This window comes from Erinaceus europaeus, chromosome 6, assembly GCF_950295315.1.
Source record: "Erinaceus europaeus chromosome 6, mEriEur2.1, whole genome shotgun sequence".
NCBI classification, from domain to species: Eukaryota; Metazoa; Chordata; class Mammalia; order Eulipotyphla; family Erinaceidae; genus Erinaceus; species Erinaceus europaeus.
Window position 1 is genome coordinate 3106135 of NC_080167.1, and position 25240 is coordinate 3131374.

A 25240-nucleotide genomic window follows, 5' to 3' on the forward strand; every position below is an offset into this window, starting at 1 on the left:
TATTTTGATTTTTGGGTAGTTGCTGGGTTTTCACTGCTGTGTACTGGCTTTTTAAGAAAGAGGGAGGGGAGAGAGAGAGAGAGAGAAAAGGAGAGAGAAAAGGAGAGAGAAAGGGAGAGAGAAAGGAATAGAGGGTGGGGAGAAGATAGTATAATGGTTATGCAAAGAGACTGTTATACTTGAGGCCCTGAAGTCCCAGGTTCAGTCCTCTGCACCACCATAAGCCAGAGCTGAGCAGGGCTTTGATAAAAAAAAAGGGGGGGGGGCACTATAGCGCCAAATTTTCTCCAGAGTTGTGAGGACCAGGCAGCACAGCAGGTACAACTTCCAGATGAGCTATTTTACCTGTGTCTTTTTATTTTTAAAAAAATCTGGTACAAGAGAGCCAATTCAGCTTACACATGCAAGGCATGCATTCAACTACTGAGCCATCGCCTCTGCTCAGTACAGTGGAATTTTTGATGTTTGTACTTGCATCAAGGAAGGACCTCAAGGACAAAGAAATGAAAAGCATCAAATGAGTATTGCTTTATCTGCTCAAATGCTACCTAAAAGCCTTTCAAATTCACTGCTGCCTCTTAGAATTCTAATGTTCTCATTAGAACCCTATACTTCCTGGTATCTTTACTTTTTTCCCTGGCTTTTTTGAGATAAAGCATTGTGTACGTTTAGGATGTCTAACTACTGACTTGCTAAACTGACTTACCGTATGATGTTGACCACCACAGTGCTAGCCAGCACCTTCATTACATCACGTAATTACCATTTTTACAGTGAGGACATTTAAGATATTAAGTGGCTTTCAGGCACTTTCAAGTATACAGTACACTGTTGTGAATCAGTCACCATGCTGTAGATTAGGCCACAAGAATCTATTTGTATCATAGCTGAAGGACGCTCTCTTTACATTTTTAGTTGTTATTCTTTGTGTTGCAAATTAGGGGACTTTTGAGTGAGAAAGTGCAAACTGATTTATCCAAGGTCACACCTTAAGTCCTGGTGCTCAGAAAGAATGAGCTGCCATCATTATTGTGATGGAAATTGACGGCTTCCTCCCACCTCCCACCTCTTCAGCTGTGAACTCTGCAGCGACTAACTGGTAGAGGAATAAAGTGCATTTCAGGATCTTCCATGTAGGGTTGATTCACAAAACTCAGGTCTGGTCACGCTTTCAGTGCAGTTTCTGGGGCAGGCTTTTACAGAGAGTGACGTGCTCTTCTTCCTGTCTTTCTTCACCCTGCTGACTGGAATGGGCTGTGATGACGGGTCATCATTTGCGTGTAGGTGAAAAAACCTGCGTGTTGGAGGTAGGGGAGGGCCAGAGCAGGGAGTGGAACATGCTGATAGTGGCGATATATCAGAACTCATCTCCTGATTACTGGACTTTGTAAAGAGATTAGAGAAAATTGAACTTCTCTAAATTAAGCCAGTTACTTTGAATAATATAGTATTATAGTACCTACTGCCACTAAATCTAATCTGGATTGATATATCTGCTCCAAGAGAAGATTCATTCTACATTTTTCAAAATTATTTATAAAATGGAAATACTGACAAACCATAGGATAAGAGGGGTACAATTCCACACAATTCCTACCACCAGAACTCCGTATCCAATCCCTTCCCTTGAAAGCTTTCCTATTCTTTATCCCTCTGTGAGCATGGACCCAGGATCATTATGGGGTGCAGAAGGTGGAAGGTCTGGCTTCCGAACATGGGTGCTGGCAGGTGGATCCATACTCCCAGCCTGCCTCTCTCTTTCCTTAGTAGGGCAGGGCTCTGGGGAGGCGGGCGGGGGGGGGGGGGTGGTGGTGGTTCTAAGACCCAGTGGTGGGATCATCTGCCCATGGAAGTCAGGCTGGCATCATGGTAGCATCTGGAACCTGGTGGCTGAAAAAAAGAGTTAAGATATAAAGCAGAAACAACAACAATAAACAACAAGGGCAACAAAAGGGAAAAAATAGCTTCCAGGAGAAGTGGATTCATAGTGTAGGCACTGAGCCCCAGCAATAACCCTGAAGACAAAAAAAAAAAAAGAAAAAAGAAAAAGAAAGAAAGATATAAAGCAGAACAAATTGTTGACTAGTCATGAACCTAAAGGCAAGAGTATTGCAGATGGGGGGTCGGGCGGTGGCGCAAAGCGCAGGAACCGGCGTAAGGATCCCGGTTCAAGCCCCCGGCTCCCCACCTGCAGGGGAGTCGCTTCACGGGCGGTGAAGCAGGTCTGCAGGTGTCTGTCTTTCTCTCCCCTTCTCTGTCTTCCCCTCCTCTCTCCATTTCTCTCTGTCCTAGCCAACAACGAATTGCGTCAACAAGGGCAATAATAATAACCACAACGAAGCTACAACAAGGGCAACAAAAGAGGGAAAAAAAATGGCCTCCAGGAGCGGTGGATTCATGGTGCAGGCACCGAGCCCAGCAATAACCCTGGAGGAGGAAAAAAAAAAAAAAGAATATTGCAGATGAAGATTTGAGGTCTCCGTTTTGGAAAAAAACTAGTAGGTCTGTTTTAGGTATATTCTAAGGAACCCATGACTTTGTTTTTGCCTGAGCCTGACAGCTAACATGCAGAGAACCCAAGTTATTGTCTGGGGAGATAGTATCATAGTTGGAAAAAGGACTAGGAAGCTGGATCAGGGAAGAGAGTAGCTCCCAAATATGTATATAAATATTGTTGACTGTAAACCCATCGGCTTGATTTGAGGCCCATATTCAGCACAGGAGTCTGTGTAACCTCTGCATCCCTGTAGGTCTGAGCTCACATTCCGTGGTCACAGCTAGGAATTCCAGGCTGCACTCATTTCAGGACCCATCTTCCTCGGGTGGTAGGTAGAGTTCAGTCTCCCTTCGGAGAATGGAACATTCCCTACCACTGTTGATCCACATTGAGGGCAGGGTCCTATAGGGGCCCACAGGGTTCTATAGGGTCCATTATGTTGTTCTGATGGGGATGACCAGTGACAGTGATGAGAGGGATCTGTAAGAGGTCTAGGCCCGTTGTGTGTGTGTGTGAGTCCCAGGACTCACTGACTAGGGCCCCAGATGATAGGGTGGCCTGGTAGTGACTAGAGTCACCACTAAAGTCTGCCAGTCTCAGGGGTCAGGCAGTCACGTGTGCTTAACCTTGAGCAGGTTAAGCACACGTGACGTAAAGCACAAAGACCTGCTCAAGGATCCCGGTTCGAGCTCCTGGCTCCCCACCTACAGGAGGGTCACTTCACAGGTGGTGAAGCAGACCTGCAGGTGTCTGTTTTTCTCTCCTCCTCTCTTGATTTCTCTTTGTCCTATCCAAGAACAACAACAGCAATGACAGCAATAATAATAACAACAACAAGGGCAACAAAATAGGAAAAATGGCCTCCAGGAGCAGTGGATTTGTAGTGCAGGCACTGAGCCCCAGCAATAACCCTAGAGGCAATATATATATATATATTCTCTTGCCCTTACTCAGCTTTTGTAGTCCTTACTTTGTCTGACAAGGCTACCTTTGGGGTGCTTGAGGGACGTGTAATAGGAGGTAGGTGAGGAGGGTGTCTAGGTCTAAGTGGAAACTATTTGATTAGGAACTTTATGGTGTCTTTTTAGGTCTTTCTGCTTGCTTGCTTCATTTATTGACTCACTGCAGACTATGGTGCACTTTTGCTTTGAGGTGTATATTTCCCCTAACTTCTGGATACATGTACATATGCCCTGTCTCATGGGCACTGCTTTATATCTAGGTTCTGATGCAGCCCCAGAAATGGAATTAAGGAGTCCTATGAGCTAGGAAAGGTGTCACCAGGGTAGTGAAGCTGAAGGGTTGACATTCCACACCTGATGTCTCTGGACACAGTGTGGAGTGAGGCGTGCCGAGGTGGTGGCACTGGTTGTATTCACTCTGCATCTTTTCTTGGTGGGGTTCACATATGTTTATAACTCCAAAATTAAAAAATATTTTCTGGTTCTTTTTTAAATATATTTTATTTTTGTAAGCACTTTATTTATTCACAAGAAAGATATGAAGAGAGAAAGAACCAGACATCACTCTGGTACATGTGCTGCCAGGGATTGAACTCAGGACCTCATGCTTGAGAGTCAGTGCTTTATCCGCTGCACCACCTCCCGGACCACAGTTTCTGGTTTTTATTATTTAGGTCTAACCTCTTGCATCTTGCCACTGTCCTATAATCAGGATTCACTCGGATAACTGTGTTTCAGAAAGATAGCTGAAGAAAAAAATTTTTTTTTTAATAAATGAGAGAAGCCAGAAACCAGAGTTGTAAACCCAACTCATAAACCCAACTCAGTGATGAGAAATGTGAACGTACGATGTCTGCTGGTTCTGCTGTTCTACATGAAGGTGGACACAGCTGCAGAAGTGCAGTAAGAATTGAAGTTTGGGGGGTCTATAAAGTGAGAGGCATCTCGTGTGAAGTCTCTGAAAGGCCACAGCATCAGGTCGTCTGCTGCTCTTCTGAGAGTTGAAATTTGGCTTAATATGAATGGCTTCCAAGTGGTATTGCTTCCTTGTGTTACGGGAGAAGGCCTTAAAGCAGTAGGAATGATGTAGCTCAGGCAGGGGTAAGAACCATGGGGTGTGGGGCAACAACGAGTAAGTGTCATCTCTTAGAATTGAGAATCAAGTGATAATTGGAGGTGAACTTAGAGATAATAAAAAGAATAGAGGTAAAATACAAGACCTGATACTCAGAGACAATTTCCTTTTATATTCTGTTCTAAAGCAGATAGAAGTCTGAGGATTTCTCCCCTTCTGAAGTAAGCATATAAGTACCAGTAGAATCTTATCACACTCTAAATTAGTCTTTCATAGACAGGAAAATATCTTCCTAAGGAAAATGGGAACGTAAGCATTATCAAGGGATTACAATAGACATGCGTGTAACCAGGAAAAAAGAGAAGCTAACAGAGAAATTAGTATCTGTAGTCTTCGTCAATTTTATTAGAAGTGCAAACACAATATGCCTTTATTTTATTACAATCATTAAACTTTTTATTAGTGATTTAATAGTTGTTTAGAAGATTATAAGATTACTGGGTTTTAAGATTCCTACAATCATTTATTCTAGCCATGCTCTGCCAAAACCCTTTTTCTCTTCCGAGTCTCGATTTTATAATTTTATATGCTTTTGGGTATCGAAACACTCGTTCTAGTTCAACTTAAAGTTCCAATATCATATCCAATTTAAAGCTCTTCTCTTCGTCTCTCTCCAGAGCCAGTGTTCTAGGCTTTATCAGATAAACTCTTTTCATCTCTTGTTCTTCCAATGTATCAAACAGAGATGGAGAGGATTAAATTCAGTTCCGGCTCATTACTGTTGCGTTTGCTCTAGTCCTCATTAAGCATGTGTCCATGTGCTGATTCCCTGTATGCACATAGAAGAATATTTCTGGAGGATCCTCAGGCATCTCCTTTGCAGTTTCTTGTTGTTTTATTTATTGACTGGTTTGCCGTCAGAGTTATTGCAAGGACTCTGCCCCAGTTTGACTTCACTGCTCCCTGTGGCCATTTTTTCTTTCTTTTAGACATAATGTGAGAGACAGAGACAGGAAAAAAGAGACAGAGAGGGAGAAACATAGCAGCACCGTCCCACCATTCGTGTGAAGCAGGTGACCCCATGTGGTGACTGGGGGCTTGAACTCAGCTCCTCTCGCACAGCAATGGGTATGTTCTAATGGCGAGCTGCTTCCTGGCTCCTCTTGCAGGTTTTTGATGTGAGAGCCTGATTTTCAGTCCTCTCTCTTCCAGCCTTTTCCAGGATCCACCATTAGTGGGAGTTCTTGTATCTTTGCCATGCCAAATGATGGGAGGTTAGGCTTTTCCACTGCGGGTCCCCTTTTTGCTAGTTTGAAAAAGTTACCTGTTTCCTAACCCAGGGGTCCTCAAAGTGGTCTGTAGATAAGCAGTATCAGTTTTACCTGAACATTTGTAGGACACATATGTTCTTGGACCTGGGGTGCCTTGGTAGTCTGTGTTATAATGTGTTGTGCCAAAGATTGGTTGTGTTGCAGGCTAGATTTGGAGAACAGTTGATCTGATTACCCAGATGGGGTATGAGGTGCCGGTGTTCTCTTACACACATGCTCTCAGCCTGTGGTTTTCTTCGAAGCCCCTGACCGTTCTGACTGTGGGCAGGGAAGCCACAAGACTCCTTGACTGTATAGCTTCTTGGAATTGCCGGTGTTGTTGGAACCCATGCCAGCAGGTGCTGTGCTCTGCTGCACCCATCCCAGTCCCCTAGCCCCAGTCATAAGCCTGGGATACTTTATCCATCTTCTGGTAGTGTTTTGCTTTTTGGATTTGCCACGTGCGGTGTATAACTCACCTTAGCAGTAACAACAAAAGTTATATTTTGGGAGTTGGGTGGTAGCGCAGCGGGTTAAATGCATGTGGTACAAAGTGCAAGGAATGGAGTCATGATCCTGGTTGGAGCCCCCAGCTCCCCACCTGCAGGTGGTGGGTGAAGCCAGTCTGCAGGTGTCTGTCTTTCTCTGTCCCTCTCTGTCTTCCCCTCCTCTCTCCATTTCTCTCTGCCCTATCCAACAATGAGGACATCAACAATAACAAACAACAAGGGCAACAAAAGGGAAAATAAATAAATATTTTTAAAAAATTAAAAAAGATATATTTCACACTGTGCTCTCTGTGCAGAAGACTCCCCATACTTGGGTTAGGTTAGGTGGTAAAAAATGATAAGCATGTTTTTGTGCTGGTTGTGTCTTCTGAAATATCTCTCCTGTAGTCAGTTAATAATTGTCTTACATGTACATTCAGAACGTACATAGAAAACTCTTTTTAGGACCTTAGTCACTGTTGTTTATTTGGTAATCAGTGACAACTGTGCGACCCATTCATATACTTTTGAAACAGTAAGGAAAAGCCCTTGTGTGTTTTTATATGGGGGACCAGATAGACAGCACTTAAAATTAGCATATGAATGTTTTGACTCTCTCACTTAAGACAGCCTGTCAGTTTGGCAGCTCTGAGTCTGTTATTTCTGTGTCTTCTCTTTTTACATTTTTCTGTTTTGACAAATGAGATTGTACTTTTGACAAGTGATTTGTACTTCATCTAAGGATTTTAAAATGTCTTTAATCTATTTATCAAACTATCTAAAGACTACTTTATCTATCCATTTTTTGATAATTTAAGATTCTCTCTAATACAAATGGAAATAGAAAGTGATAGTACTGTAGTTCTTGTGGTAAAAATATTGCAAAGTGATTATTCTTTAGGATAATTATTGCTTGTATCAGAAGCATGTATTTTTTTTCAAAACATTATCTTCAGACTTAGGACTGGGTATAGTACTGATCTAAGGAGAATGGCCCCTCTGTATTCATGTCTTTCATCACTGACAACATTCACTGATATCACTTAATAAATGAGTATGTGTAGTGCCGGAAATTGCCTAGCTAAAGGAAATTCTGTCTGTTTAACTTTACGTTGTAGTTGACACCAGATCCACTCATTGGTGAATGTTTGAGGAGATGCTAATATGTTCTGGGAGCTTCTGGAAGTACTGGACTTGTGGTGAGCAGTACTGCTGCCGCTCTAGACCTGCTGATCAGCTAGGTGCCTTGTGGTCAAGTGAGGAGACAGTGTGACTGCGCGTTTTAATAAAGCAAAGCCATCAGATACATAGTGAATGGGGAGGGTATCAGGAGCCTGATGCCTGTAGGACTTGCTACTTATTACTGCCCACTGGACCATGGCCTCTAGCGAGGTAGGCATTTGAGGCATCAATGGGGAGGTCATCAACTGAGAGGTGATATTAGAGGCTTGAGAAGATCTCTGAGGGAGTAATAATAGGTAGAAAGTGGTAGAAGATGGTGCCTCAGTGATGGCTGGTATGGTCTCGTGTACCGGGATATGTGCTTATGCAAGAAAACACCTCAGTAGAAACAGAGCCAAATGTGTCTGTGTGATTCACCCAGGTAACAGAAAACTGTGACTGTTTCAGTCAAAAGGCCCCTGGATCTCAGCCAGGATGGTGCCACAGCAGCTGTTGCACCTGTCTGCCCGTGCTGGAACTGCGAGCTGGGCACCAGCTGCTGGCACTCATGACCCATCCCACATAGTTCTGTGGCTGTAATCTCCATGCCACTGGTTTTGCAGCTTAAGTTCTAGCAGAGCAGAGAAGTGGGTCTAGGTGTTGAGTTTTTATCCTTGTATATGTGGGTGGGAGGCAGTGTTTATGGGATCTTTTTGATCCCTGTGATCAGAGATATTTTATTTTTTCTTTTCTATTTATTTATTTATTTATTTATTTATTTATTTATTTATTTATTTATTACCAGAGCACTGCTCAGCTCTCTGGTTTATGGTGGTGTGGGAATTGAACCTGGGACTTCGGAGCCTCAGGCACGAGAGTCTCTTTACATAACCATTATGCTGTCAACCCTCTGCCCTCATCAGAGATATTTTCTACATTTTGCCAACACTCAGTTAATGGGGACTTGCCTGAAATGGAGAAGGGTATACAATTTAATAGTCACCATGAAAGTGTTGGTTTTGTGAATATAATACATTTGATATCTTACAGATTTGTATTTACAGAATTAGCAACAAGTCAGTAGAGTGTCTACAAATGGACCCCAGGAATATTTTACCTCTGGACTTTTCTCACTATCCTTTTCCTGCCAAAGATTTGAGAAGAGATAATTATTCCCTTTGCTTCCTTACCATAGCCATAGGAATATAGCTCCTGTTGGCTAAGAACACATACATAAATAAGTCTCTGGCTCATACACCTCTCAAGTTTTATTTTCATTCCATTTTATTTGAAGTATTACTATGTTATGATGTTAGGTGGGTTCCAGTCACGCATCCCTGACAGTCAGTATGTGTGTCCATTTATCCAGATTCACACTGGCCCTGTCATTTCCTGCCACTCCCACACATGGACTGCATCGTCCAAAAGGTTATTATTTCATTGAATCCATCTGTTTTGTTTACATTATCTGTATCCTGCACATGGATAAAGTCATACAGTATTTTGTCTTTTTCTGTCTGGTGTATTTCAGGGTTTATCTTTTATAGCTGAGTAGTGCTCCTTTATGTATTTTACCATGTCTTCTTTATTCGTTTGTCATTTGATAGGCACTCAGGTTGTTTTCAGTTCTTCGTTCTTGTAAGTAATTGTGCAGTAAATATGGCTATACATCTCTTTCAATTAGTGTTGTTGTGTTTTGGGGTAAATATCAAGTAGCGGGTAACTAAATCAGAGGCCTTTTTGTTGTTGTGTCTATCTCGGCTTTGAGCCTATCAGTTCTGCTAGTCCAGCCTTTCCTCTCTCCCTCCCTTTCTTCCTTCTTTCCTTCCTTCTTTTTCAGGTGGAGAGGGAGAAAGACTAGTACAGACAGAAGGAGTGATGCCATGGCACTATTTGAGTTTCCGCTGATGCTTATATGCGCTTGGAGTATGTGCCCGGAGCTCAGACCCAGCCCTTTCCATAGTAAAGAGTATTCCTTTCCAGGTGAGCTGTCTCTTGGGTTACTCTCTAAGACTCTTCCCCACATTCAATATAGATTTTATGCCTTTGTTCTATGTTCTTCAGAACACTTTTTTTTCTCAAGGAACCTCCCTGTAGTTTCCCGTAATGGCATTCCTATTAATAGGCTACAGAGGTTTCCTTCTCTCCACATTATAACATTGTTATTTTTATATTTTGTTTATTTACATATTGGATAGAGATAGAAACAAGTTGAGATGGAAGGGGAAGAGAGAGAGGGACATCTGTATCACTGCTTCGCTGCTTGCAAAACTTGCCCCCTGCAGATGGGCGCTGGGGCTAAGCCATTAGGCATTGTACCGTGTCTGCTCAAGTAGGCACACTACCAGCCGGCCCTTCTTGTCTTTGTTTATAATAGTCATTCTCCTTTTCTTTCTTTTCTTTTCTTTTAAAAATTTTTTTACCAGAATATTGTTCAGCTCTGATTTATGGTGGTGTGGGGGATTGAACCTGGGACTTTGGAGGCTTAGGCATGAAAGTCTCTTTGCATAACCATTATGCTGTCTACCCCTGCAATAATAGCTATTCTCAAAGGTGTGAGATGATATCTCTTTGTTCTTTTGATTGGCACTTCTCAGTTTCTTTCTGTCCTATCCAAAAACAAACAAACAAACCAACAAGCAGGCGTGATGCCCCAATGTTAATTAACCCTGGAGGCAAAAAAAAGAAAAAGCTTTATACATGTCAGCAACACCCGTATTTCTGATTAGCTCATGGTACAGACAGTTCCATATCCTTAACTACAGACCGTGTCTGCGAGCACCTGGCGATCCATACTTGTTCTGTATTCTAGTTCCATATCCTTAACTACAGACCGTGTCTGCGAGCACCTGGCGATCCATACTTGTTCTGTATTCCAGTTCCATATCCTTAACTACAGACCCTGTCTGCGAGCACCTGGCGATCCATACTTGTTCTGTATTCCAGTTCCATATCCTTAACTACAGACCCTGTCTGCGAGCACCTGGCGATCCATACTTGTTCTGTATTCCAGTTCCATATCCTTAACTACTGACCCTGTCTGCGAGCACCTGGCGATCCATACTTGTTCTGTATTCCAGTTCCATATCCTTAACTACTGACCCTGTCTGCGAGCACCTGGCGATCCATACTTGTTCTGTATTCCAGTTCCATATCCTTAACTACTGACCCTGTCTGCGAGCACCTGGCGATCCATACTTGTTCTGTATTCCAGTTCCATATCCTTAACTACAGACCCTGTCTGCGAGCACCTGGCGATCCATACTTGTTCTGTATTCCAGTTCCATATCCTTAACTACAGACCCTGTCTGCGAGCACCTGGCGATCCATACTTGTTCTGTATTCCAGTTCCATATCCTTAACTACAGACCCTGTCTGCGAGCACCTGGCGATCCATACTTGTTCTGTATTCCAGTTCCATATCCTTAACTACAGACCCTGTCTGCGAGCACCTGGCGATCCATACTTGTTCTGTATTCCAGTTCCATATCCTTAACTACAGACCCTGTCTGCGAGCACCTGGCGATCCATACTTGTTCTGTATTCCAGTTCCATATCCTTAACTACAGACCCTGTCTGCGAGCACCTGGCGATCCATACTTGTTCTGTATTCCAGTTCCATATCCTTAACTACAGACCCTGTCTGCGAGCACCTGGCGATCCATACTTGTTCTGTATTCCAGTTCCATATCCTTAACTACAGACCCTGTCTGCGAGCACCTGGCGATCCATACTTGTTCTGTATTCCAGTTCCATATCCTTAACTACTGACCCTGTCTGCGAGCACCTGGCGATCCATACTTGTTCTGTATTCCAGTTCCATATCCTTAACTACAGACCCTGTCTGCGAGCACCTGGCGATCCATACTTGTTCTGTATTCCAGTTCCATATCCTTAACTACAGACCCTGTCTGCGAGCACCTGGCGATCCATACTTGTTCTGTATTCCAGTTCCATATCCTTAACTACTGACCCTGTCTGCGAGTACCTGGCGATCCATACTTGTTCTGTATTCCAGTTCCATATCCTTAACTACTGACCCTGTCTGCGAGCACCTGGCGATCCATACTTGTTCTGTATTCCAGTTCCATATCCTTAACTACTGACCCTGTCTGCGAGCACCTGGCGATCCATACTTGTTCTGTATTCCAGTTCCATATCCTTAACTACTGACCCTGTCTGCGAGCACCTGGCGATCCATACTTGTTCTGTATTCCAGTTCCATATCCTTAACTACAGACCCTGTCTGCGAGCACCTGGCGATCCATACTTGTTCTGTATTCCAGTTCCATATCCTTAACTACAGACCCTGTCTGCGAGCACCTGGCGATCCATACTTGTTCTGTATTCCAGTTCCATATCCTTAACTACAGACCCTGTCTGCGAGCACCTGGCGATCCATACTTGTTCTGTATTCCAGTTCCATATCCTTAACTACAGACCCTGTCTGCGAGCACCTGGCGATCCATACTTGTTCTGTATTCCAGTTCCATATCCTTAACTACAGACCCTGTCTGCGAGCACCTGGCGATCCATACTTGTTCTGTATTCCAGTTCCATATCCTTAACTACAGACCCTGTCTGCGAGCACCTGGCGATCCATACTTGTTCTGTATTCCAGTTCCATATCCTTAACTACAGACCCTGTCTGCGAGCACCTGGCGATCCATACTTGTTCTGTATTCTAGTTCCATATCCTTAACTACAGACCCTGTCTGTGAGCACCTACATGTTCTATATTCCTGTGAATATAGAACATGTTCTATATTCCTGCTAAGAGTAGCGCACAGTTTTAGACACTGTTAGTTTCAAACTTAATTCAGTATCTACACTGTGATCCAGCCTTCTTCACTAACTTAGATTATCTTTGTCTTAAGTCCAATAACATCTAATTGTGGAGATTGTTCTCCAGTCCAGACCAAGGGTCGTGAGCACATGATTTCATGATTCCTCCAGAAAGCACTGCAAACACTAGGAGCCAGGAATGGCCCCGTGTACACAGGGGAAATCGAAGCCTCCATGGTTTAGGTCAGCCGTCACAAGTGGTGACTTGCATATGGAGACTAGACCTGCAAGCATATTTTGATGGCTTATTGAATGTTCTAAACTTCTCCAGCTAACAGTTACAATTCAGAATCTTTCTAACTCCTCACAAACGTTCCAGAGGGTCTGGTGCTGTCCCCTAGCTGCTGCAGCTCACCAGTTGACTATACTTCTGTAGCAGGTGATGGCTTTCCACCATTCCTGTCTCCAGGTTGCCAGTGTTCCCAACTCCCTTTCGTCTTATACATGGCTTTTCTTTTTTTTTTTTTGCCTCCAGGGTTATTGCCGGGGTTTGGTGCCTGCATCACAAATCCACTGCTCCTGGAGGCCCCCCCCCCATTGTTGCCCTTGTTGTTTTATTGTGGCTATTATTATTGTTGTTATTGATGTCATTGTTGGATAGGACAGAGAGAAATTGAGAGAGAAGGGGAAATCAGGGGGAGAGGAATATAGACGCCTTCAGACCTATTTCACCGTTTGTGAAGCGACCCCTTGCAGATGGGGAGCCAGGGGCTTGAACTGGGATCCTTAGCCCAGTCCTTGTGCTTTGTGCCACATGCACTTAACCTGCTACACTACCTCCTGACTCCCTCTCTTGCATTTAAAAAAAATTATTTACTTCCTTTTTGTTGCCCTTGTGTGTTGCCCTTGTTTTGTTGCCCTTGTGCTACCGCCCGACTCCCTTTCTCTTGCATTTTTAATCAGTAAATATATATTGATTGTCATGTTTCAGTGTTCACTGAGGCTGGCATCATGAAAGAGCGGAATCTCTGTTCCCTTGGAATTTATGTTCTTGTGAGATGAAAAAGATGATAACAAAATGGTTATATTCTGAAAACTGTAGTGGAAACAGGAAGAAGGAAGAGGGGAAGGAGGAAGGAACAGCAGGTCTTTTTACTTTATAATACCATACCCATCACCAAAATTCTGTCCCTCCAATCCCCCCACCATGATAACCATCATAGTTCTCTCAAAGTTTTAAAAGACAGGTTGGATATTGTTATTATTTGCCTCCAGGGTTATCGCTGGGGCTTGGTGCCTGCACTATGAATCCCAGGTTATTTTTTAAAAATATTTTACTTGAGAGAGAGAGAGAGACCCCAGAGCACTGCTCAGCTCTAGTTCACAGTGGTGCTGAGACTGAATGTGGGACCTCAAAGCCTCAGGCTTTTGAAGAACCACTATGCTTTTCCCCATCCCCTGGCTAGTTTCTTTCTTTGTAAGTACATGTGCTTTGACTCTCGGATTCCACATGAGTGAAACAACCTAGTAGTTGTCTTTCACCTCCTTGCTTGCTTCACTAGGCATCGTCACCTCCATCTCCATCATTTCGTCCCAAAGGACACACTGTCATCTTTTTAAATTGCAGAGTGGTGCCCTATGGAGTATACACCCCTTGGCTTGGTGGGTCCCCTGGTGTTGCAGGCATGAGAATCTTTCGTATGACCCTTATACTATCTCCCCTGCCCTCCCATAACTTCTGTATCCTGTCATCTGTCAGTGGGCAGGTAGAGTACTTCCATATTTTGGTTATGGTGAATAATGCAGCTTTGAACTTGGGGGTGTATAGGTAGGTCCCAGAGTCTTCTTGACAGTGAGAATAACACTAGAACTTTGATAGTGGGTATGGTGAATCTTAAACACACATGTTAGTTGTAAAGCTATATTCTTGAAATTATCTGGTATTTTAAACCAGGGATAAATAAAAATAAGAAAATAAATACATAAACACAGAAAATATGTAAGAGCTGTGGAGTAAATGTAAAAGAGTAAGGAAGAAAGAAAGTCAGTCAGTGGGCTGTTATTTTCTTTTTTTTCTTTTATTTATTCCCTTTTGTTGCCCTTGTTGTTTTTTTTTTACTGTTGTAGTTATTATTGTTGTTGTCGTAGTTGTTGGATAGGACAGAGAGAAATGGATAGAGGAGGGGAAAACAGAGAGGGGGAGAGAAAGACAGACACCTGCAGACCTGCTTCACCGCCTGTGAAGCGACTCCCCTGCAGGTGGGGAGCCGGGGCTCGAGCCGGGATCCTTATGCCGGTCCTTGCGCTTTGCGCCACCTGCGCTTAACCCGCTGCGCTACAGCCCGACTCCCGGGCTGTTATTTTCAAACAGATGACTAGACAGCCTTTCAAATATAGTTGAGTGGAGCCCTAGGAGGGAGCCACTAGGAGAGCCAGACGAAGAGTGACTCAGGCAAAGAGTGCGACAAGTCTGTGTTTGACAGGTTCAAGGGACAGTGTGTATGCGTGTTGTGGGGGGCGGGCGGGGCTAGGCGCATCCCACCGTGTCAAGAGCTGAGAAGGGGAGCAGGCGCGGTGGCTAACAGGTGAGCTTCAACAGGCAGAGAGGTCCACATGCTGACAGGCATTTTGTGCTAAGCTCCTTGGCTTTTGACTAGAATGCGTTGTAGTTCCTCTCCAGGTTTGCTTCCGATTCCTCTGTGAAGGCTTCCTTGGTCGTCAGCCTGTTTGCAGTGGTTTCTCCCTTTAGCGCCTGGAGCAGCTGTTGGGGACATGGCTCATCTGCTGCTTGACCTGAATAAGGCAGCACCCCGTGTCTTCCTGAGGCCTTCTGAGTTCTCCTAGCCTCTTTGTACCTTCCTCTAGTGCAGGGGTTCAGCCTTACACTGTTCCTCTGTTAGGGCCTCTGCACCTCTTGACACTTAATGTCTGTTTTGTGAGACTGGCCTTACATGTCAGTAATAGGAGTTTGAAAGTATCTCTCAGAAAGAAGTGGAAGGATTTAGTGACAGATTAGACAGGAAGAATGGCAGTAAGGTTTTAGTTTGTGATATGAAAGGGTAACTGTGCTATTACCAGAAAGAGGCAAGTTGGGAAGCAAGGCAGATCGGGGATAAACTGACTGGTTTGGAAGGAACGGAAAGGTTTCTGCCAGTAAGTAGCGCACAGTGATCTGGGTATGTTCAAACACGTGCAGAGCATTGATAGTAGTGTTTTTTTTTTTTTTTTGTCTCCAGGTTTATTGCGAGGGCTTGGTGCCTGCACTATGAATCCACTGCTCCAGGCGGCTAGCTTTCTTCCATTGTCATTGCTGCCGCTGTCATTGTTGGATAGGACAGAGAGAAATGGAGAGAGAAGGGGAAGACAGAGAGGAGGAGAGAAAGAGAGACACCGTTAGACCGCCCATGAAACGACCCCCCCCTGCAGGTGGAGAGCCGGGGGCTTGAACTGGGACCCCTGTTCTGGTCCATGGGCTCAGTACTATGTGTGCTTAACCCGGTGCACCACTGCCCATCCTCCACATTGATACTAGTTTTAACTATTACCTGTATGTAGCTCATCATTTCAAAATATAGGGCAGCCTCTTACTCATATCTCCAGTGCCTGGAACAGGGCCTGGCTTAAGTCATAGGTCCTCAGTTTTTTTTTTTTTTAATATTTATTTATTTATTCCCTTTTGTTGCCCTTGTTTTTTAAATTTTTTTATTTTTGTAGTTATTATTGTTGTTGTTCTTGATGTCGTTGTTGTTGGATAGGACAGAGAGAAATGGAGAGAGGAGGGGAAGACAGAGAGAGAGAAAGACAGACACCTGCAGACCTGCTTCACCACCTGTGAAGCGACTCCCCTGCAGGTGGGGAGCTGGGGGCTCGAACCAGGATCCTTACACCAGTCCTTGTGCTTTGCTGGGGGCTCAAACTGGGATCCTTACACCAGTCCTTGTGCTTTGCTGGGGGATCAAACCGGGATCCTTACACCAGTCCTTGTGCTTTGCGCCACGTGTGTTTAACCTGCTGTGCTACCGCCCGACTCCCAGGTCCTCAGTATTTTTATTGAGATGAGGGGTAAGATTTGCATGTCACAGTGATACATGCCACAGAAGGGCCATAGGTGCTTGAGTCAGATCATTAAGGGGCTGAACTTCAGGCTCATTACTTCTATGTGTTGTGGTCTTGGTTGAGCAAGTGGACCGTCTGAATCACAGTTTCAGAATTTGGAAAATAAAACTGGAAGACATTCTTTGTGGGACTATGAAATAGTGAATATAGCCATTAGGCCCGGGCATGGAGTGGGGCTTAAGAAGCTGCACCTACTCATTTAGTCATTCTTTGTTAACATTACTATTAAAAAGACAATATTTTACCATTTAATTTCAGACTCCAAGACTTGGAAAAACGTCAAAAGTACTCAATTTGGGGGCCGGGCAGTAGCACCGTGGGTTAAGTGCACATGGCTCAAAGCGCAAGGACTGGCGTAAGGATCCCGGTTCGAGCCCCCAGCTCCCCACCTGCAGGGGAGTCGCTTCACAAGCAGTGAAGCAGGTCTGCGGTGTCTATCTTTCTCTCCCCCTCTCTGGCTTCCCTTCCTCTCTTGCTTTCTCTCTATCCTATCCAACAACAACAGTAATAGCAACAATAATAAACAACAAGGGCAACTAAAGGGAAAAAATAACCTCCAGGAACAGTGGATTTCATAGTGTAGGCACCTAGGCCCAGCAATAACCCTGGAGGCAAAAAATAAAAAAGTACTCAATTTAAGTTCATTTTTTTGAATACCTTATTATTATTATTCTTTCACGGAACACTGGGGAATAAACTCAGGACTTGCACATATGCAGCTTCCTGGGCCCAATTTTTTTCCTTTTTCTTTTTTTTTTTTTAACTTAGAGACATGAGAGAAACTAAGAGAGAGGAGAGGCACTATAGCATGGCTTCACCATTCATGGGGCCCCCGCAGTGCCAGCCATAGGATTCCTGTGTGACTTTGGTATGTGCTCTACCAGGTGTGCTGTCTCCCACCCCACTGGGATATTTTAATGGCATTTATGACCCACTGTGATTAGTGAGCAATCTACATGTTCTCACCCACACCAGTCAGTTCTGTCCATGTGTGCAGAATTCTGAGATTTGTAAGTGAGACATTATTTTAACTTTGGGCTCAGAGTGTACCAGCGACTCTAATTTTGTATATCAGTTAGCATATGCACTACCCATTATATCCCCAGCAAACAGGATGGCCTTGTAGCGGAATCGGAGTGAGTGATTATGCACGTGGGATGTTATAGGAAGTTATAGGACCACATCGTATTTTTTGTTTTAAATAATTTTATGGGGGGGGGGTGTTAATGGTTTAAAGTACTGTTGTTGACATGTTTACTTCTTTTTTATATTTATTTACTTTCCCTTTTGCTGCCCTTGTTTTTTATTGTTGTTGTTGTTGTTGTTACTGATGTCGTCCTTGTTGGATAGGACAGAGAGAAATGGAGAGAGGAGGGGAAGACAGAGAGGGGGAGAGAAAGACAGACACCTGCAGACCTGCTTCACTGCCTGTGAAGCGACTCCCCTGCAGGTGGGGAGCCGGGGGCAAGAACCGGGATCCTTACGCCAGTCCTTGTGAAAGAGTTCTTTTTTAAAAATTTTTTTTATATATTTATTTATTTTCCCTTTTGTTGTCCTTGTCTTTTATTGTTGTTGTAGTTATTATTGTTGTTGTTATTGATGTCATCGTTGTCAGATAGGACAGAGAGAAATGGAGAGAGGAGGGAAGACAGAGAGGGGAGAGAAAGACAGACACCTGCAGACCTGCTTCACTGCCTGTGAAGCGACTCCCCTGCAGGTGGGGAAGCCGGGGGCTCGAACTGGGATCCTTACTCAGGTCCTTGCTCTTTGCGCCACGTGTGCTTAACTCGCTGCGCTACCGCCTGACTCCCTGACAGGTTTACCTCTCAACATATGACCCTTTTGTAAGTGTTTCCTACCCTGCACTGGTTCAGCTGGTAATGAATGCTACCACCACCTGCTGTCAGCACGTTCCTGCTGTGTCTCTCTAGGTCTTTGCTTTAGGTGGCTTCTTGGGAGCAACCCATTATGCGTATCTGTGGCCAAGTTAACAACCACACTTGGGAAAGTCTGTGAATAGCAGCACTGAATCCATCCACATTTACCCCATTTACTCTGCCATCTCATTTCACACTTTGTCTCTTCACACCTTTTTTTTTTTTGCCTCCAGGGTTATTGCTGGGGTTTGGTGCTGCGAGCCCACTGCTCCTGGGGGCTATTTTCTTCCTTTTTGTTGCCCTTGTTTTATCATGGTTGTGGTTATTATTATTGTTATTGATGTCACTGTTGTGGGATAGGACAGAGAGAAATGGAGAGAGGAGGGGAAGACAGAGAGGGAGAAAGACACCTGCAGACCTGTTTCACCGCCTGTGAAGTGACTCCTCTGCAGGTGGGGAGCCGGGGGCTTGACCTGCTGCGCTACCGCCCGGATCTCCTGTCTCTTCACTTCTTTCCAAGATGCTTACTGGGCCAAGTGAGCTGTTCTGGAATATTCTGTATTTACATAAAATGACACACTCTATACCCACAGAAATATTTTACAGTAATGAACTTAACCCTCAAGTAACAATTATAAACTATTCTTGATTAAATTTAAAAAATTTTCAGATATCTTAGATATTTTTCTCCAAACCAGACTTAAAAAAAATTATAGAGTCTTTTCCCCCCTTTATTCTTTACTATGCCTTATCTCCTCGCCTTTTAGCTTGTACATTTAAATACAACTTTTGAAATGGTTTCTTGATTTTGGAGGTCTCTTCTGGCTCTGATTTTTCGGGAGCTACTAGGTGCCTCTGGAATAATCTGCTTTACTTTTTTGCTTTGGAGCAGATGCCGTGGCACTAAGACCCAGAAACCACTTTCTCCGTGTGGCTGGAGCTCGGCAGGCTGTGCTCGCACGGAGGGAAGGAAGTCATTAGTGCAGACGGAGCTGTGGAGTTGGGTTCTTGCAGGGTTTCCTTCCAGCTTCCCCCACTAAGGTTCTTGGGAATGAAAAAAAAAAAAAACCTAAACACACAAACCAAGTTTTCCTATTTACGTGTTCAAAGAAGGTAGGCTTTTCGGGAAGGGCAGATCCCTTTCCTCAAGTTATCCAAGAAAGAAGAGAAAGCAGCAGAAAGAAGCTCTGATTACAGATCTTTGGAATTTTCTTTTTAAAATTTACAAACAAGAAATATACACAGAATTTTGGGAATTGCTCCAGGCTGCACGTGAGGGTTTGATTTGATTGCTTATCTTTCTTCCCTTTTCCTCTCTCTTTTCTTTCTTTCTTTCCTTTCTTTCTTTCTTTCTTTTCTTTCCTTTTCTTCCTTTTTTTTTTTTTTTTTTTTTTTGAGAAGAAGAGAATTCGCCAACAGGGGTTTGGATGGCAGGAGCCTGGCTGGGTTTCCGCAGCAGCTCGCATTCTCAGCCTCTTCTCTGAGGGAGGGTCTCTGGCAGGCAGTCCTCGGAGACCCCCCGCCGCCCGCTCCTCTCGCAGGCGCTGGCTGGGGGAGATGCCCGGCCCCGGCTCCGGCCCCGGCTCCGGCTCCGGCTCCGGCTGGAACACACCCGTTGCGGCCGGGACTTCTTAGCCCGCTGGGAAGTGTGTTCTGGCTTGCGGATACTTTGCCCTGAACCGAAGGCTAAAGGAGCGGACTCTGGCTGGGCTTCCCGTCGCAGTGACTGTGGGGAACAGCTAGGGTGGGAGGAGGGCAGCATGACTTGCAGTGGCCGCTGCCCTGCATCTGCCCCCAGCCCCCAGCCCGCGTCTTGATGTTCCACGTATCGGCTGTACAAATATGATGAAATGGCAGCCCCGGAAGAAGGTAAGTGTCCCGGGGTGGGCGCTGGGGAGGGTGACAGGGGGCGGCTGCCTCGGGTCCTCCCCCCTCCGTGGTCCGCAGGGCAGCGGACTCTAGAGCTCAGCCTGTCTGCCCCGTGGGGACTGGCGCTGGGCTCTTAGGGACAGTTACCAAGTTTGATCAGTGACCGCTAACCCCCAAGTTTTTCCTTCTTGGCACGCCAGGATTAAGGGGTGACAGTTCAGAGACACCCATTTGGCGCCACCAGTCAGCTTTTCCGGAGTCAGCCCAGAGCTGCCAGGGTCCAAGCACCGCGACGTCCCGGCCTCTGGCCCTCGGGGCGCGGGGAGGGTGGCCAGTTGCAGCTGCACCTCTGCTATCCTGCTGATCCCCCGAAGGTGGGTGTAGCAGCACCGACTTCCCCAAGGGGTTAATTGGCTCCGAGCTGCTGGCAGCCGCTTCCCCAGGGCCCCGCTGGGGGGCGAGCAGCCCCAGCACAACCGCCTGCAGCTGGTTCTCGGGTTGGGGGCTTCTCGCCAGAGCTTCGGCCTGCACCGGCAGGGCTGGGCCGGGGGCCGGGGGCCGGGGCCCCGCGTGGGTGGGTGCGAGCGAGCGAGCGAGCCAGCGAGCGCGGCCTTTGTGCGCGCCTGTGTCCGCGTGTCGGCGTGCGTGGCGTGTGCACATCGATCGTGGGCAGGGGGAGGGCGGCCTCGCTTTCTGCTAGATTATTTCCTAATATGGCTCCTTTGTTGAGAACTCAAGGAAAAAAAAAACCAGTGGTTCTACCAAAATAAATCGCTATTGGTCCCAGCAAGAACGTCTCTAAATGTGGGACTGGTCCTTAGCTGGGGCCATTCGGGGAGAAAGACAGCTTTGCTCCAAGTTGCTGGTGGCTTATGTTTGGCCAGGGCTCCTTTTGGCCAACTTCTCTGACAGACGCTGTTGGGTGAGCCCAGTGGTTCCTGCACAGCCCCTCCCACGCCCCCTTTCCCCAGCCCCTCTTTTGGCAGTGGTTTCTATTGATATTCTTCGCGAGGAAAACAGTGGCCTGGATGTGCTGTGCCCTTCCCCAGCCATGACCTGTCTGTCTGTCAGCAGCTGCCCGGGCGTTTCACTTGAAATAGCTAACCTGACTCTTTCTTTGTGGCATGTTGTGTTATGATGCTGCCTTTTACATCAGAGCGGAAATAGAAATGGCGTGTGAAATGCATGAGGCGATCACGTGCATTTTCTTCATTGCTAGATAATCAAGCAAATCCCACCTCAGTGTAGCCCAGGGAGCTGAAAGGGTTTTCTTTGATGCCAGATTGAGCCAAGGCTGCTCTCTGACACTAAGTTTTTTCTCCCTCATTCTAAAGTCAGAATCTCTCATTATGTTAGTTAATTCAGAGCTTCTTTCATTGAGACTAGTCTTACTTATTTTGGGTAAGAGACACACCTTTACTTTCCCAATATCCCGTAAAAATTAGAGTTGAGATGAAGAAAAGTCATAAAATTAGGGCCATGTGAGTAGGCAGTCTTAAACAATGCTACATCTCCTTATAGCCTCTCCCACAGTCATCCTGTATCTGTAAATTGCATATTCACCGAGACTTTTAAGATGTTCTCAAATGTCTGTTTTTTCTATTTCACCCGACGTGCAGTAACTCATGTGGTTCTGTCTGTGGAAACCCCTCTGGGTACTGGTACTGCTTGAACCATGGAAGTATTATTCTTGGCAGTCAGGTGGATTTCTGGACTCTGGAAGATTCTGTTTCAAGTGTTAGGATTCACTCTGCAGTGCTTATTCATTCTATGATGATTGAATGGTTCTACCAGAAGATGGTGTTTATTTGCTATGTTCATAATCCTAAATCATTGTATTATTAAGGATCCAAATACAGTTCTGTGAGTGCATAGGAGATTGAAAATAAGCAGAGCCATCAGATACTGTATGCTGTTTGTTCCTTCTTCTCCATTGCAAACGGAGGCTTTCTTGAAACAGACTCAGTATGCAATTCTGGCAGGGAGGGCACCAGTAGGTCTTGAAGAATAGTAGGTTTATTCCTTCCTCGAGCAAGAATAGTCACATCCTCAGACCATCGGTGTGTTTTCTGGCTGGGTCTGATAAAACATTTGTAGTGGTCCAGTCACACACCATGTGTTTCACCAGACTGCTTCATCATGGCCATGTCTCCTACAGATGAAAAGTGATCTTCCAGTGATGTGATTTTGACACAGCTAGGGAGAGCGCCCGCAGAATGCACTCCGCTCAAGCATTTGTCTCTAGCTGGGCATCGGGGCTAGAATTGGTTGGTAACTTGCTGCCATGGTGCCCTGTCAGCCACTACCAGTTTGGATTATGTAAATTCTGGGCTCACTAGAAAAGAATGGCCAGAGGCTGTAGGCTTCTTTGTTTCTGTCAATAACTGAGCACGCAGTCGGGGTAGCGTGAGTGGAGGGGGGCTTTCTACTCTCCTTTTCTTGGCTTTATTCTGGGTTAAACTAAGTATAAAATGCGTGCTTTGGAGTTTTCATTTAGGATCTGCTATTTTTTAAAAAAGAAACTACTATAACGTGATTAAATATGTTCTGCCCTCAGGGCCAGTAGAGAGCTCTGGAGTCAGCATTCCAGAACTCAGTGGGCCTCCCTCCGAGAGCCCTGTATTTCCCCTAAAAAGGAAGGTGCTGTACAGTTTCTGAGCGTGCTGAGAATGCTATTTAATGCCATGCAAATTGCAGCTGCCATTTTGAAAGCACTGGCACAATGCTAGACATCTCTACTTGTCCGGTGACAGGGTAGGTGTCACACATTTCACAGACGGGGCAGCTGAAGTGTAGAAAGCTGAGCTGTATTCATGTGACAACATCTGCCTTGTAGACATCGTTTCCCCAGTAAAATGATTAGAAAAATTATGGAAGATGAAACGATTTTTCTCGGATCATAAGCATTATGCAGTTAGAACTAAAATTGATCCAGGGGTTTATTTACTTTAAAAAGTGTATTTTTGGGGCTGGGGTAGATAGCAAAGAGACTCTCAAGCCTGAGGCTCCAAAGTCCCAGGTTCAATCCCCCACACTGCTATAAGCCAGAGCTTATCAGTACTCTGGCAAAAACACACACACACACACAAAAAAAAAAAACACCAAAAAGCCAACCAACCAACCAACCAAACAAAAAACCTTCACTGTTGTACTGGAAAATTAAATTAAATTTTTAAACGAGTGAGAAAGAGACACCAGAGCCATGCCCTACCATCCGTGGAGCTCTGCTTGTTTTGTCTTCACTACTCTTTCATCTGGTACCAGCAAGCAGACCAAAAGCATCATGTGGAAGGCAGTCTACCACTGAGCCACCTCTCAGACTGCATGAATTTGGAGACTTCGGTGACTAGACTTCCTCATCCAAGGAAGATGAACCCCAGTAGCTGAGATGACCCCAACTAAGGAGAGAAGGAAGGAAGATTAGCTATAATTTTTCTCTCTCCTGGATATCAGCACCGGTATGTTCTTCCTTGACCTTCTTCTTGAAGAACAAATGATTGTCATCTTCCTTTGAAGCCCTGGAACATACAGAATCTAGGCCTTAAAACCACTTGTCTTCTGGGGCCTGGGTGATGGTGCACCTGGCTGAGCGCACATATTACTATGCGCAAGAACCCGGGTTCAAGCCCCGGCTCCCCACCTACAGAAGGAAGGTCTCATGAGTGGTGAAGCAGGTCTGCAGGTGTTTCTCCTTCTCCCTTTTTATCTCCTCCTCTTTTCTCAATTTTTTTCTGTTCTAGTAAATAAAATAACAATAAAAATAAAGCAAAAAAAAAAAAAGAAACTTTGAAAAACCATGTCTTCTGTTGACAGTAATCTTTATTTTTAATATAATTTTATTAGTGGCATAATAATGTTTTACAAAACAGTAAGATTACAGGGTTATAGCTTCATATTGACAGTAACCTTTAAGAATATCTCTATAAAAAAGGAGTCTCTGTGTATATATCCATCTTTTATCTTTTTATGTCCCTATCTAGTCTCTGAGTTATACTTTAAGCCTCAGTTCAGGAACCATATGCCTTCCCTCTTTTTTGGTGCCAGTATAATATCTCAAATATTTACTGGCTGTAAAAGTAAATAAAAAGCATTATTTTGTTAAGATTTGTATACTTAGCCTTTTAAAATTTCTAAGAGGTGCTGTGAACTTTAAATATAAATAAGGTTCAAAGTGTTTCGGTTGACTCACAGATAGTAAATGGTAGTGGGTTATTAAAGAAAACCAGAATGTTTTGGCACTTCTAATCTTTTATAAGGGGAGGCCAGTCACACTTTCATAAAATTTATATTGTGGTCATGGTGAAGATACACAGCCACACTCTGTGGACAAGGCTCCGGATCCAGTTATTTATGTAAAATGCCAAATACACCTTCCCCCCATATTTAGGTTCAGAAGGCATCATTTAGAACAATATATTTGTCTTGTATTTGCAGAAATGATAATAGTTAAAATTATCATCTCGTAAGTGATTTCTGTTCTTTAAAATCCAAAGATTAGTATCAGATAACACTGTGTAAATAAGACTGCAGGCAAGACCTTCGTGAAGGCTGCCGCTGATTGGATTTTTTCATTGCTTATCTAATGTTATTTTACTGTTCACACATAATAAAAGAGCATTAATAGAAAGCAGTCACATAAACTGCATTAATTATGTCATCTGAGAATCACATGATGTGTTTATCTTGTTATGCTTGTTACATTACTGTAAATATGAACTGAACTTTTTTTTTAAATGATACTTTTTAAAATCTATTTTCCCTTTTTTTGTCCTTGTTTTTTTTAATTGTTGTTGTAGTTATTACTGTTGTTATTGATGTCGTCGTGTTAGATAGGACAGAGAGAGGCGGGGAAGACAGGGGGGAGAGAAAGACAGACACCTGCAGACCTGCTTCACCGCCTGTGAAGCGACTCCCCTGCAGGTGGGGAGCCGGGAGCTTGAACCGGGAGGGATCCTTATGCCGGTCCTTGTACTTTAAACTTTTTTGTTTGTTTGTTTTGTTTTTTTGCCTCCAGGGTTATCACTGGGGCTTGGTGCCTGCACCACGAATCTACTGCTCCTGGAGGCCATTTTTCCATTTTGTTGCCCTTGCTATTGTTAT

General features: G+C 44.5%; 1 protein-coding gene across 4 annotated transcripts in view; it reads left to right on the plus strand.

Annotated features, from left to right (window-relative positions):
• TTC28 (tetratricopeptide repeat domain 28) overlaps positions 1–25240 on the plus strand; it is a 487880-nt gene that overhangs the window by 85410 nt on the left and 377230 nt on the right. The window contains exon 1 of one of the 4 annotated variants that reach the window (XM_060192547.1): positions 9455–9476. The exons of 2 other annotated variants lie outside the window; for them this stretch is intronic. Coding sequence is in view for 1 of the 2 variants with exons in the window: in XM_060192545.1 (XP_060048528.1) it covers positions 20114–20140 (27 nt within the window). In the remaining variant the exon portion in view is untranslated. Of the gene's footprint in view, positions 1–9454; positions 9477–19168; positions 20141–25240 lie in introns of those variants that run through there. One more of the 4 variants, XM_060192545.1, reaches the window with a different exon arrangement.